This window comes from Anopheles nili, chromosome 2, assembly GCF_943737925.1.
Source record: "Anopheles nili chromosome 2, idAnoNiliSN_F5_01, whole genome shotgun sequence".
NCBI lineage: Eukaryota > Metazoa > Arthropoda > Insecta > Diptera > Culicidae > Anopheles > Anopheles nili.
The window spans coordinates 54154542-54177308 of record NC_071291.1 but is presented as its reverse complement, the minus strand read 5'-3'; the positions used below and the strand labels follow the sequence as shown (position 1 = coordinate 54177308).

Below are 22767 nucleotides of genomic sequence, written 5' to 3'. Positions count from 1 at the left end.
ACCTCAGATCGAGACGAATCCTTCTACATGTCACTGTGCGCTTCATCGCTGGAAGTTCTTCTCACTCGTCGCCCAACGATTGGGTGAAGGTGTGAACGATTGGCAGACCTCCGAAGATCCAGCTGCTGGAGTTGAAGCTGGAGCTACTGGTGCCTGAAACCGTCGTCACGTTTTCCCAAACGCGCAAACGCGCCTTCTCGATCGTATCCCGCTGATCTTCGCTCACTCTCTCGTCACGATCGTATCTGTCCATCTCGTTCGTTCTTGCTGCCGTACGTCTCCCGAGATCACGGTTTTCCCGCTTTTCTCGCACGAAACTGCACGATCTGGTGGATGCTGCCGTCAACCGTTACAGTTCTGTTCAGTTTGTCAACGCACACGAAACCGTACGGAGGTGATCGCAGCGCGTACCGAGAAGACGATCGCGAGTGCACGCGACAACCGTGACAGTTCTTTTGCTTTTTTTTTCGCCCCCGTTTGGAAAGTCGACAGCGTTCCCCCTCCCTGCCCCCCCCCTCTCTCCCCTTGTTGAGGTGGAGGACATAAAAAATCCTCTCTCCGGCGGGTGATTGAGTGAAAGCTAATTGCTGAAATTGGGATCTCGTTTGTGACGCGCCCGTGTGTGTGTGTGTTTGTGTGTTTGGCTTTTTGGGTGGAGTTTTCCCCCACTAGGTTTCCTTTCGTTTTTGGCATCGTTTGGGATACGTGTGGCAAAACCCGGGCCACGCGGGTAGTACATGCCGAAGGTGTGATCATCGGTGGTCGGTGCGCTGAACTATGTCCGGCGAGCGATCGTCCAGCTCACCCATGCTAATACTGGACATCAGTGAGGCCGGTCCGGGTGGTGCCTCGAACACCACACCGGTTTACCCGATAAAGAGGTCGCCCAGTAGCGACTCCCCATCGAAGCTTGGTGATCAGAAGTCGCCAACGCAACAACTGCAAATGTACACCCAGCAGCAGCAGCATCAGCCACAGCAGCAACATCATCACCACCAGCAGTTGCATGTGCGCGCTCTACCAGATCTGCATCCTATCGGACACTCGATGGGTCATCATCAGAACCCGGATTTTGGGGTGTTGATGCCGCAACACTCGGCCAGCAGTGGTATAGGGTCACCGACGAGTGACGCTTCGATGTATCAGGGGTATCAAGGTGCTGGGCAGATTCCGCTGTCTTCACTGCCGTGTTATGGGCATCAGCACATGCTGGGACACGCGGATCAGCCCCACCAGCTTCATCTCCAACATCAGACTCACCAACAGCACTCGCTGGACTCGCTACCATCGATCCTGGCGTCCTATTCGGCGACGTGCGAGAGCGCTAAGAAACGCCGCATGCTCGATGCGGATTATGATTACGAGTTTGATCAAAGCTCACTCAGTCCAAATGGTTCGTATCAGCCGGAAAAACGGACGCGTTATGACGCCTACGGTAGTTCGGTGTGGGCTTTCACACCGACTACGACAGTTCCAGCAGAGTACGTCCATTCGGGTCCTTACACCGGAGTCAGTGGTGAGCTTTTGCTTCCACCAGGAACCGCTTCAATGCCAAGTGTTCAAGACGATGAATCGTCCTCTAATGGATCCCGACTCGCCACCCAAACAGCCCACTATGAGACGGCATCGCCAGGAGCGTACTACCAATCGGGTTTTACCTCACGGCCACCACTTCCGGTGTATCCGCGCGCACCCACCGACAGTACGCCCAACCACAGCCCAACTGGAGCTGACAGTTCGCTATCGGTTTGTTCCGGTTCTCCAGCCAAGCTGGACGAATCGAGTTGTTCCGCTGGCAGTAAGTATGGTTCGGCACCGCCTGCCACCCTACCCAAACGTACATTATCTCCAGCGGACACCGGTAAGCAGAGCGTAAAGGGAGAAGAATCGACCACCAGTACCCGGAAGGACCGGACCGGACGAGATCGGAAGCGTCCCACCAAAGTGTCGTTCACCTTCGAGGAGGTGCAATCCCAGCGCGTTATCGCGAACGTGCGCGAACGCCAGCGTACGCAGAGCCTGAACGAAGCGTTTGCGTCTTTGCGCAAGATCATTCCCACGCTGCCGAGCGATAAGCTGAGCAAGATCCAGACGCTACGGTTGGCCTCCAGGTGAGTCAAGGGATGATCCTTTCGGGTGGAATGTGGGCTTTTCTTTTATCCTTACAAATCGTGGAACAAATGCACAATGTAGCATCAATTTGTCAAATCTTTCCAGGGGAATTTTAGGGGAGAGCCAACTCGACACGGCAGTGTCGTTTGCTTTTGGGGGAAATTGAAATAGGACCTCCTCAGTAAGATTGATGATCGTGTGCTTGGAACATTGATCTACCATGCACCAATCAATAGATGCGCTAAGGAAAAGCGCTTCGTCTTGGGTGGTGGAATATTTAAAGCGACTTTTTTTTAACATTACACACCCCAGAATATCCTCAAAAGGTGGAAAAGTGCACACTGCTAGGAATGGGAAGCAAATTACGCATGCTTTGAGTTATAATGTGACAGTGAACGAAAAGCAATCCCACCCGTCGGTGGTTGTTTCGGTTCGGTACGAGGAAACCTTTTTTTGTTCGTGGCATCCTTCAACCGTTGCACTGTCAACTCTTTCTCTTTTCGCTTCACCCTCATGCCCGATGGTGCGTCGCGTTCTTGGGAGCGAGAAAAATGGTCAGTTTACAATCATTAATAATTTCCATTCCCGCTCTCAAGCACGGGCAGCCTCTCATCAGCGTCAATTGCTTGTCTTTGCGTCTGGGGGGGAGATTATTACTCGGAAGGCGAACCGATGGGGGGGGAACCCAAACTAAGCACATCTGTGGGCCGGGTTCGGTTTGAAAAATGGAAAGTATCCGGCTGCTGGGCGAGAAAAAATAAATAGTCCCATTCCGCGCGTCCCCGTCACGCGCTGCTACGCAAACGAAAGGGCGAACACGTTCGAGAAACGTTGATCGTGCGACCAGGAGATCGTGGGGGGCCAGGCAAAAGGGGTGGGGGACGAAGTGAGGCGAGAGAGAGGGGAGTTAGAACGATCCCGGGAAATGATCAATGGATTTTCACCGTGCGAATGACATTGCTGAGGAGTATTTTTTCTACTCCTTCATCTTGTCTTTCAAACGCATTTTCATCCGTTGTTTCGAAGCTATTTTTTTCTTACTTTTTTGTTTCGTTGTGTCCTTAAAATTAGCATCCGTGTGTTTGGGAAGATCGAATTCGAAGTTTTCGGCAAAATAAATCAACCCAGAATTGAAATGGTTCTACTTTCCACCAATTTCGGCCAGACAACGACAGTAAAAACCATCGTCCAGGGGAATAAAACTCGGTTCGATGATTTACACGCTGGTTTCAAAAGGAAAGCGACCAATAATCGTCACAAATGGGAAAAGAGTTTCGGTGCATGATTTATGGAGCGCGCTCGGTTCGCCGAAGGTATGCTCCGGGTTGGTTTATGCGCTCGGTGGCAAACCGAATAGGAGACATTAGCCATTTGAAACCATATCAAAGGCAGTGGTACGGTCTGACGATTCCGCACACGCGGCAAAGTCATCGATTTCGCTTTCGATTAGCGTCAAACGCACAGGGAAAGGAATTTGGTCTCGACGCGAAGGAGGCGCCTGGTCGCTGGTGAATATAGCGAAAGGAATAAATTGAATCCTTTGACTTTGAGGCACATTAATTATATGATTTTTTTTTAATTTATCGTTTGGAAAAATGACACAGAGCAGATTATCAGAACAAAATTATTTTCAAAATAAGCTTAAATTTCATTTGACCTGCAAAACAAAAAACGGTTCGTTTGAATCAACAGGAAACGAGTAGGAAACGTTAGAATTATAAAATACAACCTTCCGCAAGCGCCGGGTAAGCCGGGAAATATGATGAGCCCGTCATTTCGTGCTTCTTTTCGCTTACTTTTTCTATTCACTTTTCTTCTGCTGCGTCAAGTGAACCGTAGACAAAAGCGACGATGCCGCCGGTACCGAATCCCACACGGGGCCAGGGTTTTTACTGGGCGTGCTGGCGTGGTGCCTGCACCGTGTGACAAGTGGGACATAAATTAAAGCCGGAGATCCACCGAAAGTGCCTGACGGGTGACGATGAGTGCGGCAGAAAAAAAAGGAGATGAAGAAGAAGAAGAAAAAAAGCGCGCACCCGGTCGATATGGCGGGAAAGCGGTACGGAGAAATTTGTTGAAATTCGAGACACCAAACAAAGCGTTCCGCTAAGAGAGCTCAAGAGTGAGAAAGACTAATGAGAGAGAGAAAGAGCGAGAGCGAGAAATACAGAGAGAGAAGAAGTGTAGTAAATGACTTTCTGTATGAGTGTTTTCGGGGCCGAGTGTGGTAATGCAAAACGATTCCAAAACGAGATGCTCGCTGGATAGGATCAAACGGATACCTCTGTTTAATGTTTTGGCTGGGGCTGGCGAAGTAAAAGAGGACGATCACGAAAGAAGGATGAATTATGGTACCGGTGCTGTCGCTATCTTGACGCCCATCAACCGCGTTTCCTAGTGCAGTTAATTATGATTCGGTTTTCCATGACACTTTGTTTAACAGCAAGCTGTGTTTATATCGTGGTTAGTGTGTTAAACAAACACCGTTTGCTAGGGAGGCATTTTAGCCGATCATGAGCGATGGATAGTAAATAATCCCCCTAGAGAGACCCACTTGACAAGCGAATCGATAATCAGCGATCGATCGTCTTGCAGCCCGCCACTCATCATGATGCAAGATGCGCTAAACGCATTCGTAACGCAGACAAAGACCCTCGACAGCGTGCGCCCTGAATCACGCAATTATGGACGTGTATTTCACTCTCGGTGATGCTCCGACATGTGGTGCGTGGAACTTTGGTGGGAAAATCGGCGTTTTCCCGCGCGTCTCGCACGATGATGTCACGGAGCAAGCGGCCTAGCCCCCACGGTGACAGATCTCCTCCCGGAACCGAGAATCGGCCCCGTGGAACAAAGAGCGAAACATAAGCTGACGGGATCCGTTGGAGCTCGAAATGCTTTGGGGTCGCATCATCACTTAGGGCAGCTCGTAAAGGTTTCCCTGACGATTCCGCGACGCACCCGAGCCGTCCCGGTACGCATTTTTTTTTCCTGTTCCCGCGTAAAAATAATATCCTCCGGTGCCGTATATCGGGTGAATGAGTTACGCCATCTTAATCCCCCCCAAGGCGGGCTACATTCCAACGCGGATGCGATACGCCAAACATGTGTTGCGTTGTTTATGCCGTGTATGGGCAGACGGCGATCGGAATGGGTCCGTTAGCGAGCGAAATAAAAATGGGAATATTTTTCGTTCTCGTCCGCCCTTTACATAATTCCAGCAATTATGTTGGCATTGCTTGCGGTAGAAAAAATAACATGGTAAATGTTTCGTTTGGAGGATGGTATTTTATTTTCTCACTCAACGATCGTTTAAGGGAATGCATTCGTAAAAGCCGTCGAGATCCTTTCGGAGTCATCCAAGGCAGCTATGCGCATTGATTCGGTCACTTCTGTATCCTAAGCCTACTGCGGTAAAAAAAAAACGAATTCCATTTAAGTCTGTTTACAACTCTGTTGTCTTTCCTTTGGCTTATTTTGACTCACCCTTTTGGTTGAAATGATGCCCTTGCGCTCAACCATCTTCCCGAGTTCGAAAATTCGTATTCGAAAAATAAAACGGACTCAAAACTGTTCACACGGCCACATCCTCGAGTGGAAGCGTGATGGAAAGGAACAAAAACCAGCTCGCATAATTTCGCTTGTGCAAGAGGCGAGCGGTTTTCTGCGCGGATCGTCATCCGAAAAAAAAAGCAAAGAAGATAAACTGAGCACCATGATGATTGACTGACGGGTTGGGAACGGTGCTGAACGCCGGCTGGCAGTTAATTAACATCACATTTTATATGGAAGTTCGTGGGCATGGGATGGCACGAGATCGAGCAATGCTGATGTCGGTTTATGGGAGGAATTTTCGTGCGTATTAAGTAATGGAATGAATATAACTTCAAACAGCTAAAATTCAAAGCAAAGGCGATTAAAATAAGCTTCTATCAATGGAAATCACGAGCTTCTCACGATAACTTATTTATATCGCCATGTTTAATGTGTTTTATTACAAGCTATACCTCCTAAAATAATTAAAAAGAGATCCCTCAAGGTGAGAGAACCAAAACAAGCGTATTGTATTCTCCGCCACGTTGTCATCACTCCCCAGGACACGCACAAAGCATCGTGTCTATAAATTCGTGCCATGTCAATGTGTGTCAAGGGGTCTCGAAAAGCCGCCCTTCACTTAGCTCCTAGGGTTCTAGATCCACTGCTCAGCTAGCAACATCACCCATAACGAGCAACCGTAACGCTTGATCGCCTTCTAAAACGATCATCCCCCTGCCAACCAGCCAACCGTACTCACGCATCCAACGATGTGAGGAAAAGCGCACACTAGGGGGAAAATTTATCACCTCCCAAAAACTCCTTCCAATGTCACCGTTTTGGAGTTGCACCCCTGCGACCTCCTACGGCTAGCGAAACGGCTTTTCGGTACCTGCTTGTCTTAGGTAAGGGTACAACCGGCCAGAATATGACGGAAAGCATGATCGTTGAGCCGCCGGGAAAAACGTCGGGCTCCGTAAGACAAATGGCTGGCTATGATTTCCGCGGGAAAACCGAATCAAGCGTGGAATAAGATTTTCCGGCGTAGTTTTTTTTTCTCACCGTCTCGAGTGTGTGCTTCCTCTCTCTCTGTCTCTCATACGCACACACGCCTGCACAAGAAACAAGTGTCAAGAAAATGGGAAATGCCCTAGGGACACGCCGCAGCTGGTGGAACGGTGGAACCACGCGATCAGCGTGTTGATTGATCGCTCTACACCCGCCATCACTGCGCGCCCTGGGAAACCGATGAACGGTTTTTAATTGACTTTTCGGGAAGTGGTTTTCCTTCGCTCTCCCGTTGATGGTTTCGGAGGGGTGCATCCGAAAATGTAGGCCGCCTCGTGTCGCTTTGTTCCGGCTCGCGGGTCCAGAGAATTATGCGTTTTAATTAGCTTGTGATCGGTTTATTTGGTCGGGGAAAATGGGGAAAAGCGATCACCGAACGCGTGGTTCGGGTATCGGGAGTGAAGAAAATTGATTACTTACGCGCTCGTTTTCGGTGGTGGTGGAATTTATTGTTCTAGAAGCTAGTTCTAGCGTGATCGTGACTAGTCCCCGGGTGGCTGGCGTGCTATGGTGATATTTATTATTTCTGGGGAAATTTTAATCACCCCAACTGCTCCGGCGTGACCGATGGAGTTTATTTGTTTCTTTGCTCTTTTTTTTGTAATATCCACTTAAGACTCAGTACATTGCCCAGCTGCCGCGGCACCCGATTCGGAAGAAACGGGATGACTTCTGTTCACAATTTTCGCGTCCCCCTCTGCTCCATGGCGGCTCCATTTCCGGAAGCTGTAAAAAGTGTCTCTTTATGGGTGTAATAAATTTGGCCGAACCCTTTGCTTGGGCCGTGCGAGCGTTCGTTAGATCGAGTGATGTCACTGGCAGCTCTTGAAAGATGGCCGTTAGACCGTTGTCTCGGTCTCGGGCGGTCACATCGTTTGATCGGCAAGCGACGGCCCCATTTTGTGAAGGGAACGCCCGCCTCGAGGACTAATAGCATGTTTGGTTACGTTTATATGCCCATGAAAGTTATGGCTGAACAGTGGCGGAATTGGTTGGGGTGATTTTTAACACAAACGTGTACTCATAGAGATGCACCAATCAACTCGTAAAATAGTGCATATCAGACAGAGCGTTCTTAAAATTTATTTATTACAAAATCTTCTCAACATTCAGCGCATCAATATAAACTATTGTATCAAGGAACGATTCCAATGTATCGCAATTATTAAAGGGAATGATTTTTGAAACTTCCGATCGTTGTTGCTCGTACAAGAAAAAAACCCATCCTTCGAAGAAACCCAAGAGAAAATCCCAGGGTCTTGGAAAAAATCCCCACCGTCCCGGACAATCCAATAAGGAAATTTCCCATCGGTTATACCCAACATCTCAGTTCCCGAGTTCATTAACCGCTCGTTCGTGTCTGTGTGGATGTGTGAAGGAGAAAAAAAAAACAGTACCGCACAACAGCACTCAAGTGGGGAATCCTGTTATCCTTTCGCTCGTACCTGCCTGATTTTTGTACGGGTCGCAAAACAGAAGCCCTACCTCGGCCGGTATTTTCCCACCCCATTAGGGTGCACTTTTGTTTGTTTGTTTTCATAGCGCGTGTTTGTTTGCCACCTTGAAGGACCCACGACCGTCCTAATCACACCGCTTTGTCCTTCGTTACAGGTACATCGACTTCTTGTACCGTGTTCTGTCCAACAACGAAATGCCAGCGATGCCGGAGGAACATAAAGCCGCAGCCGGAACCGGCGCCAATCCGCAGCAGTTCACCGGAAGCGGCATCCTGGCACACGAGAAGCTCAGCTACCTGTTCAGCGTGTGGCGCATGGAGGGCGAATGGAGCAACGGATCGTCCGGTGGTGAAGGCCCTGAGCTACCCGATGCTAGCGATGGTGGTGTCGGCAAGGAATGACTAGACGGGCGGTTCCGGTTTCGCTGAATAAAAAACCGGAACCGGCGGTGAAGCGACCATGAGGTTGAAGTTTTCGCTTCACCTACTCACTATTCCTAGCGAACGCGAAACGTAAAACGTTGCTAAGCGAGCCGAGATTCTGCGTGCTAAAACCGGCCTGCGGTGCGGGTTTCGGGCACTAGGACCGTAGAGCGATTAGGGTGCTACGGCGATAAGTATTATGTGGTAATGTTAGGAGTAAGCTGTTAAAATTACGTCGCCTTAAATTATCATTCAAGTGACAATTTGAGACGAACACACGAGCTTTCATGTGGCAGCTAGTTTCCAAAGAACAAGTGAGGTTTACCTACACCAAGTCAGCATTTCTAAAACCGAACACTGTTTGGTTCGTTCGACAACAGTTAAATGACATGCTAATCGACCGAGTTCGATGCTGAAAGCTTCCCACGATGCATTATTTATAGGTCAGTTGCGTTAGGGTTCCCTTTTTAATACTGTGTCTCTTGCCATACGTTGAGCATGCGTTAACACTGACGTCCTTCATCCCTGTTCGAACGCGGCTTTCGAACGGTGGATATCAGCAGGACGTCAGACGAGTAGTTTAGACGAGAAATAAGAAGCTCTTCGAACGACGGTACCTTCGAACGTGTTTCGAAGCTATCAGTCGCATTTCTGAAGGCAACATGAAGCAGGCCCCAGCAGACGTATTCCTTTCGCCTAAGAGTCCACTAGCAACGTTAAGATTTAGCTTGTAAGTTTGCGGCAATGTCGAGCAGACGTCTCCATTGAGCGCAGGTGACAAAAAAGCCCCATTTTGTCCTATTTCGTAAGGATCGCGCCGCCATCCGGGCACCAATTCCACGATACGGTTAGATTCGGCGCGCGTGAAAATTCAAATCTATCGAAGCACATTAGCCCGTAAGGTCAACGACAAACACGCTGTGATTGCATCACGTGAACGCGGAACATTACACCGGAACATTCGAACACGCGGGAATAAAATTACAAACTGGGAATTTTAAAAATAACGCCTGTTTTCGTAGCCGTTTCCGTGCGCTGGCTCCCACGGCCGAATGGTGCGTAATTGAAAATATCCGAAATTAAACTCCACCAGCCCCCACGGGGAGGCGCTGAAAGAAACAATCGTGAAAAATCGAAGCATGACGGCTCGCATCCGCCTCGGTGTTTTTCCCTCCCAGTACCTTTGTTATTGGAGATTGTTGCGTGTGGTTGTGCGCTTTGGGTCGTCGTTTGTGAAAGGGGTTTGTTTTCGGCAGGATCTGTGTTTTTCTTACCGCTTCACGGAGTCTTTTTTTCGGCTGTCCGCAGACATGACGAATCGTCGTCCATCAGTAGAGAAAATATACGCTTGGGTTTGATGGATCGGAACGATGGTGTGTGCTTTTGCGTTGGACCATTATTAACACCTATCACTATCACGAGAAGCCAAAAGAAACCAAAGAAAAGAAACTAGAACGAGAAAAGAAACGAGAAGCCAAAGAAAAGAAACTAGAACAACACTTGTTCTCAAACCTCAGAAACATAGTATGATTTTCTGCTTGCATATATGATCAGCCATTTTGAATGTTGAGCAGAAAAACGAACGAAGGTTCATTAAGCGTTAAGAACATCTCGACGCAGGTAGATATCAAACATGGAAAGAAAAGGAATGGAACAGAGAAGGAAAAATCCAGAAAACCCAAAACAAAGCGAACCAAATAAAATGACCAACGGTGGAAAGAAACGTTCAAAGCAGCATGAAAAAAGAGGTGTTTCTTCAACGGACGGACGTTGTGATCCCATTCCGATCATTCGTAGTCGTATCGTCCATCTTGATGAGATAAAGAGCGAAATGTTCCAAACATGTTCCCAGAAGGCAGGAATGGCCATCGGTGGTATGCTGGACGCGCTTGAACAAGATGGCAGAATTCCTTTTATGTTCGGAATTATTTTTATTTTGCTTTCCGCTCTTGGCTTCACGTGAAGCGACTATTCGAACGCAATGCTGTTTTGCCACAGGAATTCGTTCGTTGTGCAAAATGATGCTTAAAATTTCTATACTTTTAAGCACTTCAATCAGTAATTTTGTTATTATGGCTTAGTGAAATAGCTTCGACGAATTTAAATTATACATTACACTATGAAATTTATACCGATTCGGATTGATTTACCCAACCATTAGATGAACGTTTCCGATACGCACTTCCCGTTGACACATTTTGCCCGGCACTGTACGGCAACCGCACCGCGTGACCTTAGTTTCGTACCATTTTTAAATAAATCATTCATTCTCTTTGTTGGGCACATTATTATGTTACCGAGCCGCCACCGCCTTCTCGTGCTCCGATCGCGTTTCCTTCAGAACCATTTTCCTCCGTCTTTCGCCCCGGTTGGGTATATCTTCGGGAAAGGAAAAGTTTAATTAACTTCTAGGGTTACTTTGCTGGCGAGACTCCCTTAGGCCGGTCCCGGCACAGGCTCGGTTGTCTTTGTTGGTCTGTTAACAAGGCGAGTCCCGCCGGTGACCCGATCTGACTTCACCGAGAATACACCAATCGGGTGATGGATGTGTTCGAGGGAAATGGAATTGAAAAAGCCGAAAAGCAACGAAAAAAAAAAGAACAACACAAAACCCAACGGATTCCGAGTTGGAACATGATTTGAAAATGTAGGTTACATTAATTACACGACTGATCGATGGCGCATCGCGTACGGTTTGGTTGTACAGGAAAGCGAGTAGACGGCGTACAATAAATAGGACGTCAGGAGAAGATTTAGTAAGTTTAAAACAGTGCAATTCCACCTTCTGCAGCTGACAAGATATACAAAGTTATGATTTATCACCGCACGATGCGTACTGATGCGCCGTACCATCCACAAAACGGTCGATATTTATGATCTTATCGCGTGATCAGGGCTTAGATTGTGAAACGTTCGCCCTAGCGACTCTCAACGTCATGATCGAACTCCGTGGCGCTTTTCCATCCGCGACGGTGAGGACGCAGGGCGTGACATCGAATCAAATAAACAACCCCCTGGCGCATCGAGGAAAAAGGTAGAGCAAAAAGAAAAAAAAAATAACTTCAAGCTCGACAGGCGGTTCCTCGAATTCGATTGTCGGTTGTCTCCCGCGTTCGATCGAGTATGTTCGAGGCTTTGTTTACATCCAAGTAGGCCAAAGAAAACGGGGCCCGGAGAGTTAGTCGGCGTAGCAAGCGGCGATCCCTTCGGACGGGTAAACACACATCCACACACATCCAATGATGGAAGAAAAAAAACAGGAAAAATGGTGGGAAAATTTTCCCACTAGCTGCCATTTGGCCCCTCCGCCCAGCGTGGAGCTGTAAATATTTATGAAAATGGAGCTACCCGGTGTTTAATTAGGAGCGATTTTCTTCTTTTTTTTATGGTAAAAGTGACACCGAGGCGCTAGTAGATTCATTTGTCGCTTCACGGAGCTGTCCTTGCGGCGTACTCTTTTTTTTGTACCCATCAATTTATTCTGTATCGTGACGAACTTTATTCACTTAACATACCATGATTTATTATTTTGCAATACAATGAGACTGACGTTGGCGAATGGGAAAAATGATCAAGCAATGGAAAATGGGGCAACATATGCACTAAGCAAGTCATAACTACAAATTCCATAGCCAAAAGGCACGCCTATCGGCCTAAAATTGGCTTTCGTTGACTTAAGTACATTCATTTATACCACTATCGTGTTTGGACAGTTTCTTCAAAACAACGAGCCACGTCAAAGAGTCAAAGAGCGACTATTTTCACAGGCGATCAGAGAGGCAACTTCGAAGGGAGATTAAAGAGTTATCCCTAGGCGAAGCTGCGCGGTTTCGGTAGCTTTGTTGTGCCATATCGACGAACAATATTGATGGTGGAAAGGGCAAACATATTTCAAAGGCCTTGCAAACCCGTCTAGACGTATGATAAAAGTAGATATTTTCGTCCACCATGTGTTGCAGGGAAAACATAACATGCATTGGTTCCTTTGAAGAATCGCATCGAATCGCGCGCGATACTATGAACTGTGAGTGGGATGCAAATATAAGTGAGTACAAAATAAGTGAGCATATCTTCGAACGTATGTAATCATTTTTACAGCATTCTAGTGCGGGGTTAGTCTCGCAGTCACGCGAACTGTGAGCAGCATCTGTCGCGAGCCAACATCAACCCGGATGGGGCTGGCGAGACACTTTGACTGCACCTGCAGTACGCTCTGTCTGTAACAATAGGATGTGTGTGCATTAGTTTATTGCTGTTTTTTTGTTCTTGTCTTTATTGTCGTATTACCGCCTCAAGACGGAACTAGCATACACGCTTCCGGTCGCATATGGACGGTAGCCTCAGCATGCGGAGATGCAACTGAGACCGTCAAGGTCGTAAAATCAATATGTTGCACCGGCGCATTCACAGCTGTAGGAGTTGTTTGCCTTGGTAATGCGGACCAGACTCGAGAGTGTTCGTTTTTCCAACCGCTTTCTTTGCTTGTGAAGATTAACATACATTTATTGGAAAAGAATTTGCATGAATCTCGATGAGACAACAGTTTTTTTACATTATTTTTAATTTTCTATTCTGTTCATTAGCAATAAATGAAAATTATTCAAAAAGAAAATCATTAGAAATGCTTGGATTTAAAATACTACCTATTTCTTTCTGGGCATCTTAGCAACCCGAAAAATTTTCCTTGTCACCACAGCAACGTGAAGTAATCTATAGAAATAAAGAACACGTCAACGATGATCCTTTTCAAGCCAGGTGTATTAAATAAATTAAACGATCATTGTTAATTAACCAAATGAACAATCAAAAATGCCAGCACATGCTTTTACTGCTGAAGTTTGTACCCGACAGGAGACGACACTGTTGCAGCAATTGATCGTTCCATGGGTCGAATTATTTTCTTCTGTGCATTCCATTCAGCTTGTGACTGTTTATCACCTCCAGTTTGTCAGCACGAATCCCTTCCTACACAGCAAAAACATTCGCAGGTTAAGCAAGTTACCATCGTACCATTCCTCCGTAAAGTAGGTGGTCTGACCATTGGTTGGCTTGATAGAGTTACTGCTAATTTACATGCTCTACCGAAGGTGTCACATTTGTGGTGTAATTGGTCGTTCCCTTGGTCGAGCTAGTTTTTGGCACATTGCGCTACCAGTTCGTCCAGCGCATTCCAACCAGCTTGTGACTGTATATCACCACCATTTTGTCTGCGCAAAACTCTACCTAACCAGTCGTGGTCTTGAGCGAATCCAATGTTAATTTATTCCCGGGCGATCGAGTGCCGTTCGCACGCCTCGGGATCGCAAGCATTTACGTGTACACATACATATATCTCTTATAATGGGCCTCTTCATGGTCTCCTCTTGAATGGGGACCGTTCAAGGCGGTCCCTTCGATCGGTTCGGCGCGCTTCCGCCGTTTCCACCGATGTGCAATTTGTTGCCACTTTTATTGCAAACATCTGCTGTCCAGCTGAATGGCGGGAGTGTGGACCGAAGTGAGGCTGCAGGGTCTCCAGGGAAGGCGAGACTCTACCAACCGTCCGGGTTCCGATCGGCTCTGACCGTCGTTGAAGCCCATGCATGGCGAGTTCTTTTATTATTGTAATTTTTTTTTTTGCAAGGTTTATATTAGCATCCTCTTCAAGATGATGGTTTTTGGGATCGATACGAAGACAAGGTTAGGTAGACGGAGATACGAAGAAAACTGAGACGAAAGATCCCGGTCGGTACGATGATCCTCCAAGAAGATCAATTTTCGTTCCATAAGCCATTGCTCGTATTAAGCATATATATATTTATGAGTCAAACGGGACGCTAGGACAAACATTCGCAAGTAAGTATATTGCTTTCCTCCCTGAGGTAGGTGGTCCGATAGATCCATGGTGGGCTTGATAGAGCTGTCGGTTCGAGTTGATCCGCTTCCGCAGGACACAGGCTCTATGTTGGAAGGGGTTTCGAAGTCAATTAGGTGAAACATAAGACGATTTTTTTTGGATCTGTTTCGGAAGACTTCCACCGAAGTTGACAGCTTCACTGCCGACGAGCATACAATTCCGGAATCTTCGATAAAGGGGCCCGCGCCAGCATACATAGCCACGGCGCCTAAAACGAAGCTATCCTAACAATAACAAGAAGAACCGGGAAGGATCGTAAATATCCCATTCTCTGTTGGAAACAGGAACCTTTCCGGGATCGGTAGGAAGCTTTAGCATCCATAAACCGTAAGAACAATAATAGACGTGCCTGGCTCTCTGTGCGAAGTCCCTGAAGGTTTTGCCCAACGATCGTTTGATTGACATGAAGGACTGTCGGTGGTGGTTCGAAGTTAATTTGCATCTTTTTCGCCTGCGCCAAGCACTTTCAGGCAAATCTTGTCCGTTGGGAAATTTTGAATTTGGAAAATCTTTGGATCCTGTTTGGTTATACACGAAGCGACGGAAATGTTCCAAAGCCTGTTCATGTACGCTTCAGTTCAAAAGAAGTGATAAAAATTTATCAACTAGATAATGCCTGTGCATTCTATTCACAAGATCAACGCGATAGTATACTCACTTCTCCATATTATCAAGATTGAAAGCCCACTGTTCACAAGACGAGCTTCATGAGAATTACAACTTTTGTAGGACGTTCAATCTCGTCATCGTTTGGTTCATTTCCCTTGTGTGGCGTGGCAACGTACAATTCAAATGCGATTCGAAACTCTCTCTTACATAAAAAGGAAATATGCTTTTTTTTTCATCCCGCTCGCTAAAACAAACATCCATCTTACGGTTTTCTCATTCTCGCTCTTCGTTCTATAACGATCCCCTACGCTCCACAAAACTCGCCGTTTGAGGTTACAGCAACGCAATGAGCCACGCTGGAGAAGGATTTTTAATTGTGGCATTCGTTTTTTTTCCTCAGTTTTGTGAAGGTTCACCCATTTCCCAGCCACGCTTGGGACACCCGAAACTCCAGAAGGCGCAGGAAAAACGCGGAGAATTACATTTTTTTAATGAGCTACGGATGATAAATTTTCATGAACCAAAACCGAAAAATTTCGGCCGCGAGCGTGAACGACGGAAGCGCGGATTAAGAGGCAGGGAAGCGGTTGTCAGTGGAAAGGAAACAAAAAAATTCTAAGGGCCACGGTGCAACCTGCATTGGGATGCATTTTGTTGTGGTTGCGTGCGAGATTTGCCCTCGTCGAGTTTTGGGAAGGGAGTTAGCAGCTAATGCTGATCGCATAGTGCTCGGGGTAGCTGGTTGCGATATTTATGTGATCAGCGTTGTCAATTATCGTCAGGGAAAAAAAGGAAACGAATTACGGAAACGGTAAAACACAGTACTACGTACGTTAACACCCACCTCGGGAGATGATGCTAGGGTGAGCGGCTTAAAAAGCGATTAGCACGTGATAAATGTTAGGTAAACTAACATAATTTTAGTTTTTACTACGCACTCTTTCGAAGTTGAGGTGTTTATGAAGTAAAAACAAGACCATTCGGGTTAAATTGTAACCAGATTGCTATAATGACAATAGGGTATGGAATGATGAAGATTATAATCGTTTTTGGCTTTTTCAAAAAGTAGATGATATCAGTTAACAGTAATGATGCAAACATTAAAAGTAAAAACGATCCGTCTGAATGTTTGACACCCCAGATACTTGCCGCTACGAGCGCCCTCTATCCGACAGTAGATGCAACCCGCTACTAGAGTTATGTACGCTTTTCTCAGTTTTTTTAAATAAATTATAATTTCCCAATGTTCCTCAATTTTATTGCACAGAAAGCAAGTTTTTTATTTCCTCTTATTCCATGTAAATCATGTTTTGAGTCTATTTACTACATTTTAAAAACGTAGTAACCATAAAGATGTTTTTCTACGTAAGTAACATAACTTATGTTTAATGTTTTCATTGCCTAATCTATCAGAGCTTACTTCTAACTATGTACATATGGTTCTAAGTCGCCATCGTCCTATCCTGGTTTTAAAAGTTGATAAGCTTTAATTTGCTGTAAAATAACACTTATTTTAGTTGATTGACTAATTACAAACCAATTTGCTATCTCCTCGCGGCAAATATTCACCTTTACGCACATCACACGCATAATCACACACACTCACGCACTCGGGTACACTAAGGCAGTCTCTTGAAACCAACACCGGTTGAGATCGTTGCGAAACGATAAGCTAAAATAAATCACAAATCGCCAACCCCATTTGGCACACGGGCTATCAGCAGCAAAGGCACACGGGCGTTATCGTTCGTTTGGATGCCTTCATTTCAGAAACTTTGCCCCGTACACGTCCCAATTCTGTAGGTGCACGAAATGAATGTACCCCCAGTCCCATTGCTGGGTTCGCTTGTCGCTATCACAGCTTCTAACGAACACCTTCCGGCTGGCGAGATCTGCCTCGAGACACTGCCCCAGGTGTTCCTTCCCGTGGATGATCTGTCTCGATTCCTTGGAATTGAAGAAAAACGTACTTTTATTAGTGATGACAAAAACAACAGCTCATTTGGTGATACTTACGTAATCGTACCGCCACATCTGATTACCCTGCGACTCGTGGCAATTAAACAGCACGATTTCGTCGTCCATCCGAGCCGCATCGAGGCACTTGTCATTGCTGCGCACGCGAATATCCCTGTAGTACGTGAGCGTGAAGAATTGATTGCTCTGAGGATGGGTTTTGTTCGAGGCACATGCGTACAACCCAATCGGTTCTTTCGCCTGATGATTGAGCGAGTCCAAACACAGTTTCGGATCAGCCACACTCTGCAATCGACCAGACGCAAATGGTTGCGGTTCACGCGGTGGATAGCGCACCAATAAATCCGGTGCAACTTCCTCCAGGAACCAACGGAATGGTTTACATTGCAAACGAGCTCGCAGCTCACGCTGGCTCGTTAAATCCCCTGGGTCCGTTTTGGCAAATTGTGGGTTTCGTTCGTACAAGAACTGGCTGTACTCATCCATCCAAACTTCCGCGACACGTTTGAAGTTACGCACCACAAAATTAACGCCACGTGGGTTACCAAAAGGTGCGTAACCCCGGTACACGTGCCCAACACGCGAACAAGGCGCATCCACCATCCGGCCACCACACTGCCAGATTTTGAAGCTCAACTCGTACTGTTCACCACCCCAGATGTCGAGTCCTTCATCGTAACCACCGAGTTCCCAGAAGAACTTGGCGCTGATCGCAAACAATCCACCTGCCATGACCGGGCTATTGAAGGGTTTTGTCGGATCATCCAAATCGCCCGGCAACAGTGGCAATCGTTTATAGTAGAACTTCCAATCGAAGGCACCACGTTTACCCTCGTCCTGCGCACGGTACTGGAACGTATCGTGCGCGATCACATCAATAAAGGGGCACACACACGTACGATAATCCTCGGCGATGGGTTCTGCGAGAATATGGATGAGAAAAGCGACTTATTCTTAAGCTGTCTCGGGTGATTGAAGTTCACAAGCTTACCCAGTAACGGTGGCAGCCAATTGGCATTAACTTCTGTGTGGGAATCCAGCACGATCAACACATCACCTCTAGCCTCTCGAGCACCAGCCATTCGAGCCAAGATCAACCCCGATCGCTCGGGAAGGTCTACCAACCGAACCTTGGGTGCTAGTTCCGACTCAACGAACTCTCTTAGAGGACGCCAAAGAAAGGGTTTCGTGCTGTGATCATTCACCAGTATGATCTCCTTCAGCAGAGCAGCAGGTGATCGATTCAGCACGCTATACACCGTGCGAAGGAGCGCACTCCAGTGTTCGTTGTAGAAGATCACGATCACGCTGACCGTTGGGAGCTCCCTGAGATACTCTTTAGTGCGGCAACTAGGGAAGAGTGACGGAAATGAAATCCTGAGTCCTTCTAGAGACACTATCACCTCACGAATAACACTTACTTTGGGTGTCGAATATCCGGCACGGAGCGATTCAACGCGATCATATCACTAACCACAGCGGAGTAACCGTTCTCCTTGAACAGCTTCCCATTCAGTGCGATATCCTTCGCGCTGGTCAGCTTGTACGGTTGTCCCTGTTCACCAGGACCAACTCGACCAGCGTCCTCCTCCATTAGCTCGTAATCGTGCCAGTCCATCTTTTCCCCAGCCACGTTGCGAGGTTGCGCAAAGAAACCCTCATCATCCGTGTACCGGTAGTAAAGCGTACGCTTGAAGTTGTCTAAGTTCTCGTACTTGTGGATGATCAGCACCACCGTGATGAGACCGCAGCATAACACGAACAGCAGCTTTACGATCAGCTCACCCAACAGTGGCTGCAGTCGTCCGGTGACCGGCGTCCGGCGAAAGGGAAAACAAAGCGATTAATTAACGTCGGAAGAAGCGCGTTGGAAGACGAGCGCACTGAAGACTAAAGCGACGATAGCACGACGAAAGCGAGAACTGTGGGAAGGTCACCAAGAAGACGTCGGCGGAGTTGAAGCAAAGCAGAAAACGCTTCTTGAAATTCAACATAGCTTGGAGTCCGAAAAAGAGCGCGTGCTTTGGTGACCTTTGTACTTATGAGGGAGAACAAAAAGGTTGCTAGAACGTTTCGAGATGTCACGTTCGCTTGTTAAGGGCGATGGTAGGGAAAAAAAACATGCACAATCACAACAGTCACTCACAATATTGCCCAACGGGGAAGTGACGGGCAGTATTTCGCGAAGGCACACACATGAAAAAAAAAACATAATACGATCACCATTATGCTCCCCAAATTATGTGAGTTTTCGGAGGAAGCCCCATTTTTTGTCAGAATCCTTGTACGAAACGGGTCAATTATGGCATACACTGCGTTCTAACCACACCGTCTGACACTAATTGACGGGAATCGATCCAAAAATCGGCAGGTGGTTCTCGAAGATCGATCGATCGAAATTGGCGCGAACGGATTTAAGGCGCACAGGGGAACAAAAAAATGCTCCACCCAAAAGGGTTCGCAAAATGAGCAATTTCGTGATCATACTGTTGGGCTCCCGGGCGTAACCTTGGTTTATTTTTTTTTTACGTAAAGAAGACCTCATGACAAGCAGTACAAGCAGAGCAGCCGTGATGGTCGCTCGGTGTAATCAGGTGGTGAGAAAAATAAATTATGTTTGATGAGCTACATGCTCCCAGACCAGGCGCAGCCGGTTAAGGCCACTTGTGAAGCTTCGTTTTTTGTTTCGTGTTGCTTTTAAGTGTGTGTGTGAGTGCATTTGGTTATTTTAAATCTGCACAATCTGGCCATGTTGCAGTCTCAATTGGGGTTAATGTGCAATAAAACGTACATGCTGGAGTACTCCTTCGTGCCTTTTTTTTTGCTTGCCCTCCACTATCAGCGTTAATTAAAACGAATGTCAGAGTAACGTCGCGCAATCAAAAGCGAACGCTTTGGTGGGTTGGTTGGTTTTTTTATTTTTTGCTGCACCATACGATTTATCACATCCACTCAAAATGAAGCTAAAGAAAGCATAAAAAAAATGTGTCCATATCGAGCTCCAGAACGTACGTGTGTTTGGGCGTACGAGTGAAATCGCTTCTGTCGCATATCGTAACCCGTTTGGTCAAACAGAAAGGGCACAATTTTCACGTCCAAATTGTTTGCAATCGTCTAATCGCGACCTTGGCGAACACCTGTTATAACAGGGTGATGGAAATGCTTCTACCGATTGGTGGATAAGCCGCTGTGGCATAGCAATGACACTTAAAACAATGAAAAAAGGCGTCTGAGAACGCTGTTTGTTCGTTGTGCTAACATTATTTCATTTACATGAGCTTCTTCCCTGTGCTTTGGTGAATTATTCATACGATTGTTGTTGTAGCAAATAATGTAGAATACCCTTGGGATATTCGCAAGAAAAACAACGCTAAATAAATGCTTATAAAAACTGCACCCAAACCGTAAAATTGCATGCCGAGCTCATTAGCTAATTGTTCTGCAACGGAAATGGCACTTTCAAAACCTCATCTTGCTGTTTCCACTCAATTTCATTTGCCGACATATCGAAGGCATTCTCAAATGGACGTTAACTTGCTGTTCCATCTCCATCACTGGTTGGGCTGACGGACAGGTCTAGGACATATCTCGTGTCATTAAACACCCGTATCGGAAGTAACAGTGTGCCCCCTGTTACCCAACATCAGTACGCCCCTTCGAGCCGGGCTGCACTATTGTCCTTATCTGGTCCCCTCGAAGTTCCATGGAACTATTGTGATAAATGAAAAAGAACTACACACATGCCTAGGTCCTCTATCTAAGCGCTCACTTCCACTAGCGTCCAGCTGTTGGCTCGGTTGATAGCGACATCCGTTCCGGCTTTAGGAATGCCGCAAAACACGCAACACAAACGGTGCCCCTTTTCGTCAAGCCGAGCCGGCAAACATATTGTGTGCCCAGCCCCGGGTGGGGTGATAAAATCAGATTTTATTAATTACAGGCACCTTTATCTTGCCGTTGGACAGCCCTTAACACACATGGAGGGCCACTTTGTGCGCGCGTTTGATGGGCATTTGGAGGCGATTTGTAACCGTTCGCTACTCAAAGCCGCGTGTTTGCTTTTAGCCGACCTCGCCGCTATTCAGCCGATTGTGGCCGCATGTTTTATTGGCGGTGGAGCAGTGCTGATGGTAATTTTGTTGCTTATGACGATTGCTCACGCCCTTTATTTGTAGGGTGTTCTTTTTCCCTACCCACAGGGACCCCACTGTTGGTTGCCGTGGTAAAGGTAAAACATTAATCGTACGCGAGCTTTCATACGCGAGCTTCCATTAAGTGGGCAACTCATCCGTGCGCATGGCAGGAATGAAAATTCGTGCCGAAACGGGATTTGTCATCCGAAGCGGGGGTGCTGGTGGATTTTTTTATTGCCATTACGTGCAAATAACCAAACGTAAAAAAAAAACCATCACCTACTCCTCACAGACAGCTGTGAGCCAACGGATGTTTGCGGAATAAATTAACGAACTCACAAGAATCGACCGATGATCGAGATCGAGCAACATGTCTAATGAATAACAGCAACCAACAAAAAAAAAACCTGCTTAGCAACCGTTGCTATGGAGCTTGAGGTTCTGTGAGTTCGGGGGGATTTTTTTTTATGCTGGTATGTTACGAATTAATTAATTAGCGACAGCAGCAGGTAGAACGTGGCCCGTTGAGTGCCACGTAAAATCGTCCCATTGGCGATTTGGAGAGACACCAACAAAAAAAAAGAGAGCACAAAAGAAAACTTTACAACATCACAAGGAAAACGTCTTCTGAGCGCGTACACAAAAACCTTCACCTTCGTGTGGAACCCCGCGGAATGGAAATAACGCCTTAAAGCAGAAGATGCGAATTTCCTGCCACGCATTTTTCCCACCCCAAACACGAATGGAGGCTTTCCTGTTTCCTGTGCGAGCATTCGCGAGCGTTCTGCACCAGAAACAAGGGGACCTTCCTTTGATTTATGGGGGCCATCTCGAACGCCGGGATTAGCGAGGTTCCCCCCTCGACGGGAATGGGGAACGAGTTTTGTGTTTTTTTTTTTTGAGGCTTTTGTTTGTTTCGTTTTTCCACTCCACGGTGTCGATAGCGATTAAAAAAAAAAAAAAGAACTAACCGCCTCCCAGCGGGTTTTTTAGCGATTTGCTATGCATTATGGTTTGCCACAGCTTCGCTCAGCTTTCGGAAGGGGGGAAGAATCTGTTTTACATTTGGGATCAAAATTTGTTTGGAGCGCTAAAATTCTCTCCTCCCCAGTACCTTTCGGTGTTTGAGCTGCCGTAGCACACGTGGAACGCGCATAATGAGGCTGTTTTAAAAGCCGTTTCGCGTTTGAAAAGCTTGCAAAAACACGTGCTCCTGAAACCACGCACGGGCACGGGTTTTTCACATCATGTTGGTTGTTTAATCACACACACACACACACACGCACACACTCGAAAAGCACACCGCGAGAAACGAAACAACGGCCGAAAAACTGAAACCGATCGCGAGTTGTACGTCCGCGTTCCGAAAGGTGCAGATATGAACTGAAAGGCACGAGAAACTGTTCGCATCAAGACTGACCACCGAGTAAGCGGGTAGCCGGTTGCGTTTTGAACCGCGTGGCGTCTAGCGCTGCCTGCGTTTAACAATAAGAAAAAATCAAAAGAAGGTAAGGAAACCCCCGACGTATCCCTTTCGCGGGATTTATCCGTGCGGCAGG

General features: G+C 46.9%; 2 protein-coding genes across 2 annotated transcripts; one reads left to right on the top strand and one right to left on the bottom strand.

Moving 5' to 3' along the window:
- The first annotated feature begins 777 nt into the window (after positions 1 to 777).
- On the top strand, positions 778 to 9329 carry LOC128726140 (protein twist). Its single transcript, XM_053819933.1, has 2 exons — positions 778 to 2111; positions 8326 to 9329. Exons 1-2 carry the CDS (start codon positions 778 to 780, stop codon positions 8570 to 8572), a joined length of 1581 nt encoding a protein of 526 aa, XP_053675908.1. The 3' UTR covers positions 8573 to 9329.
- A 7222-nt stretch (positions 9330 to 16551) lies between these two features.
- On the bottom strand, positions 16552 to 22364 carry LOC128730720 (N-acetylgalactosaminyltransferase 6-like). The gene is made up of 5 exons (XM_053823799.1): positions 22323 to 22364; positions 18497 to 18870; positions 18067 to 18425; positions 17115 to 17995; positions 16552 to 17045 (listed from the first exon to the last, which is right to left on the bottom strand). Exons 1-5 carry the CDS (start codon positions 22362 to 22364, stop codon positions 16860 to 16862), a joined length of 1842 nt encoding a protein of 613 aa, XP_053679774.1. The 3' UTR covers positions 16552 to 16859.
- Positions 22365 to 22767: the final 403 nt, after the last annotated feature.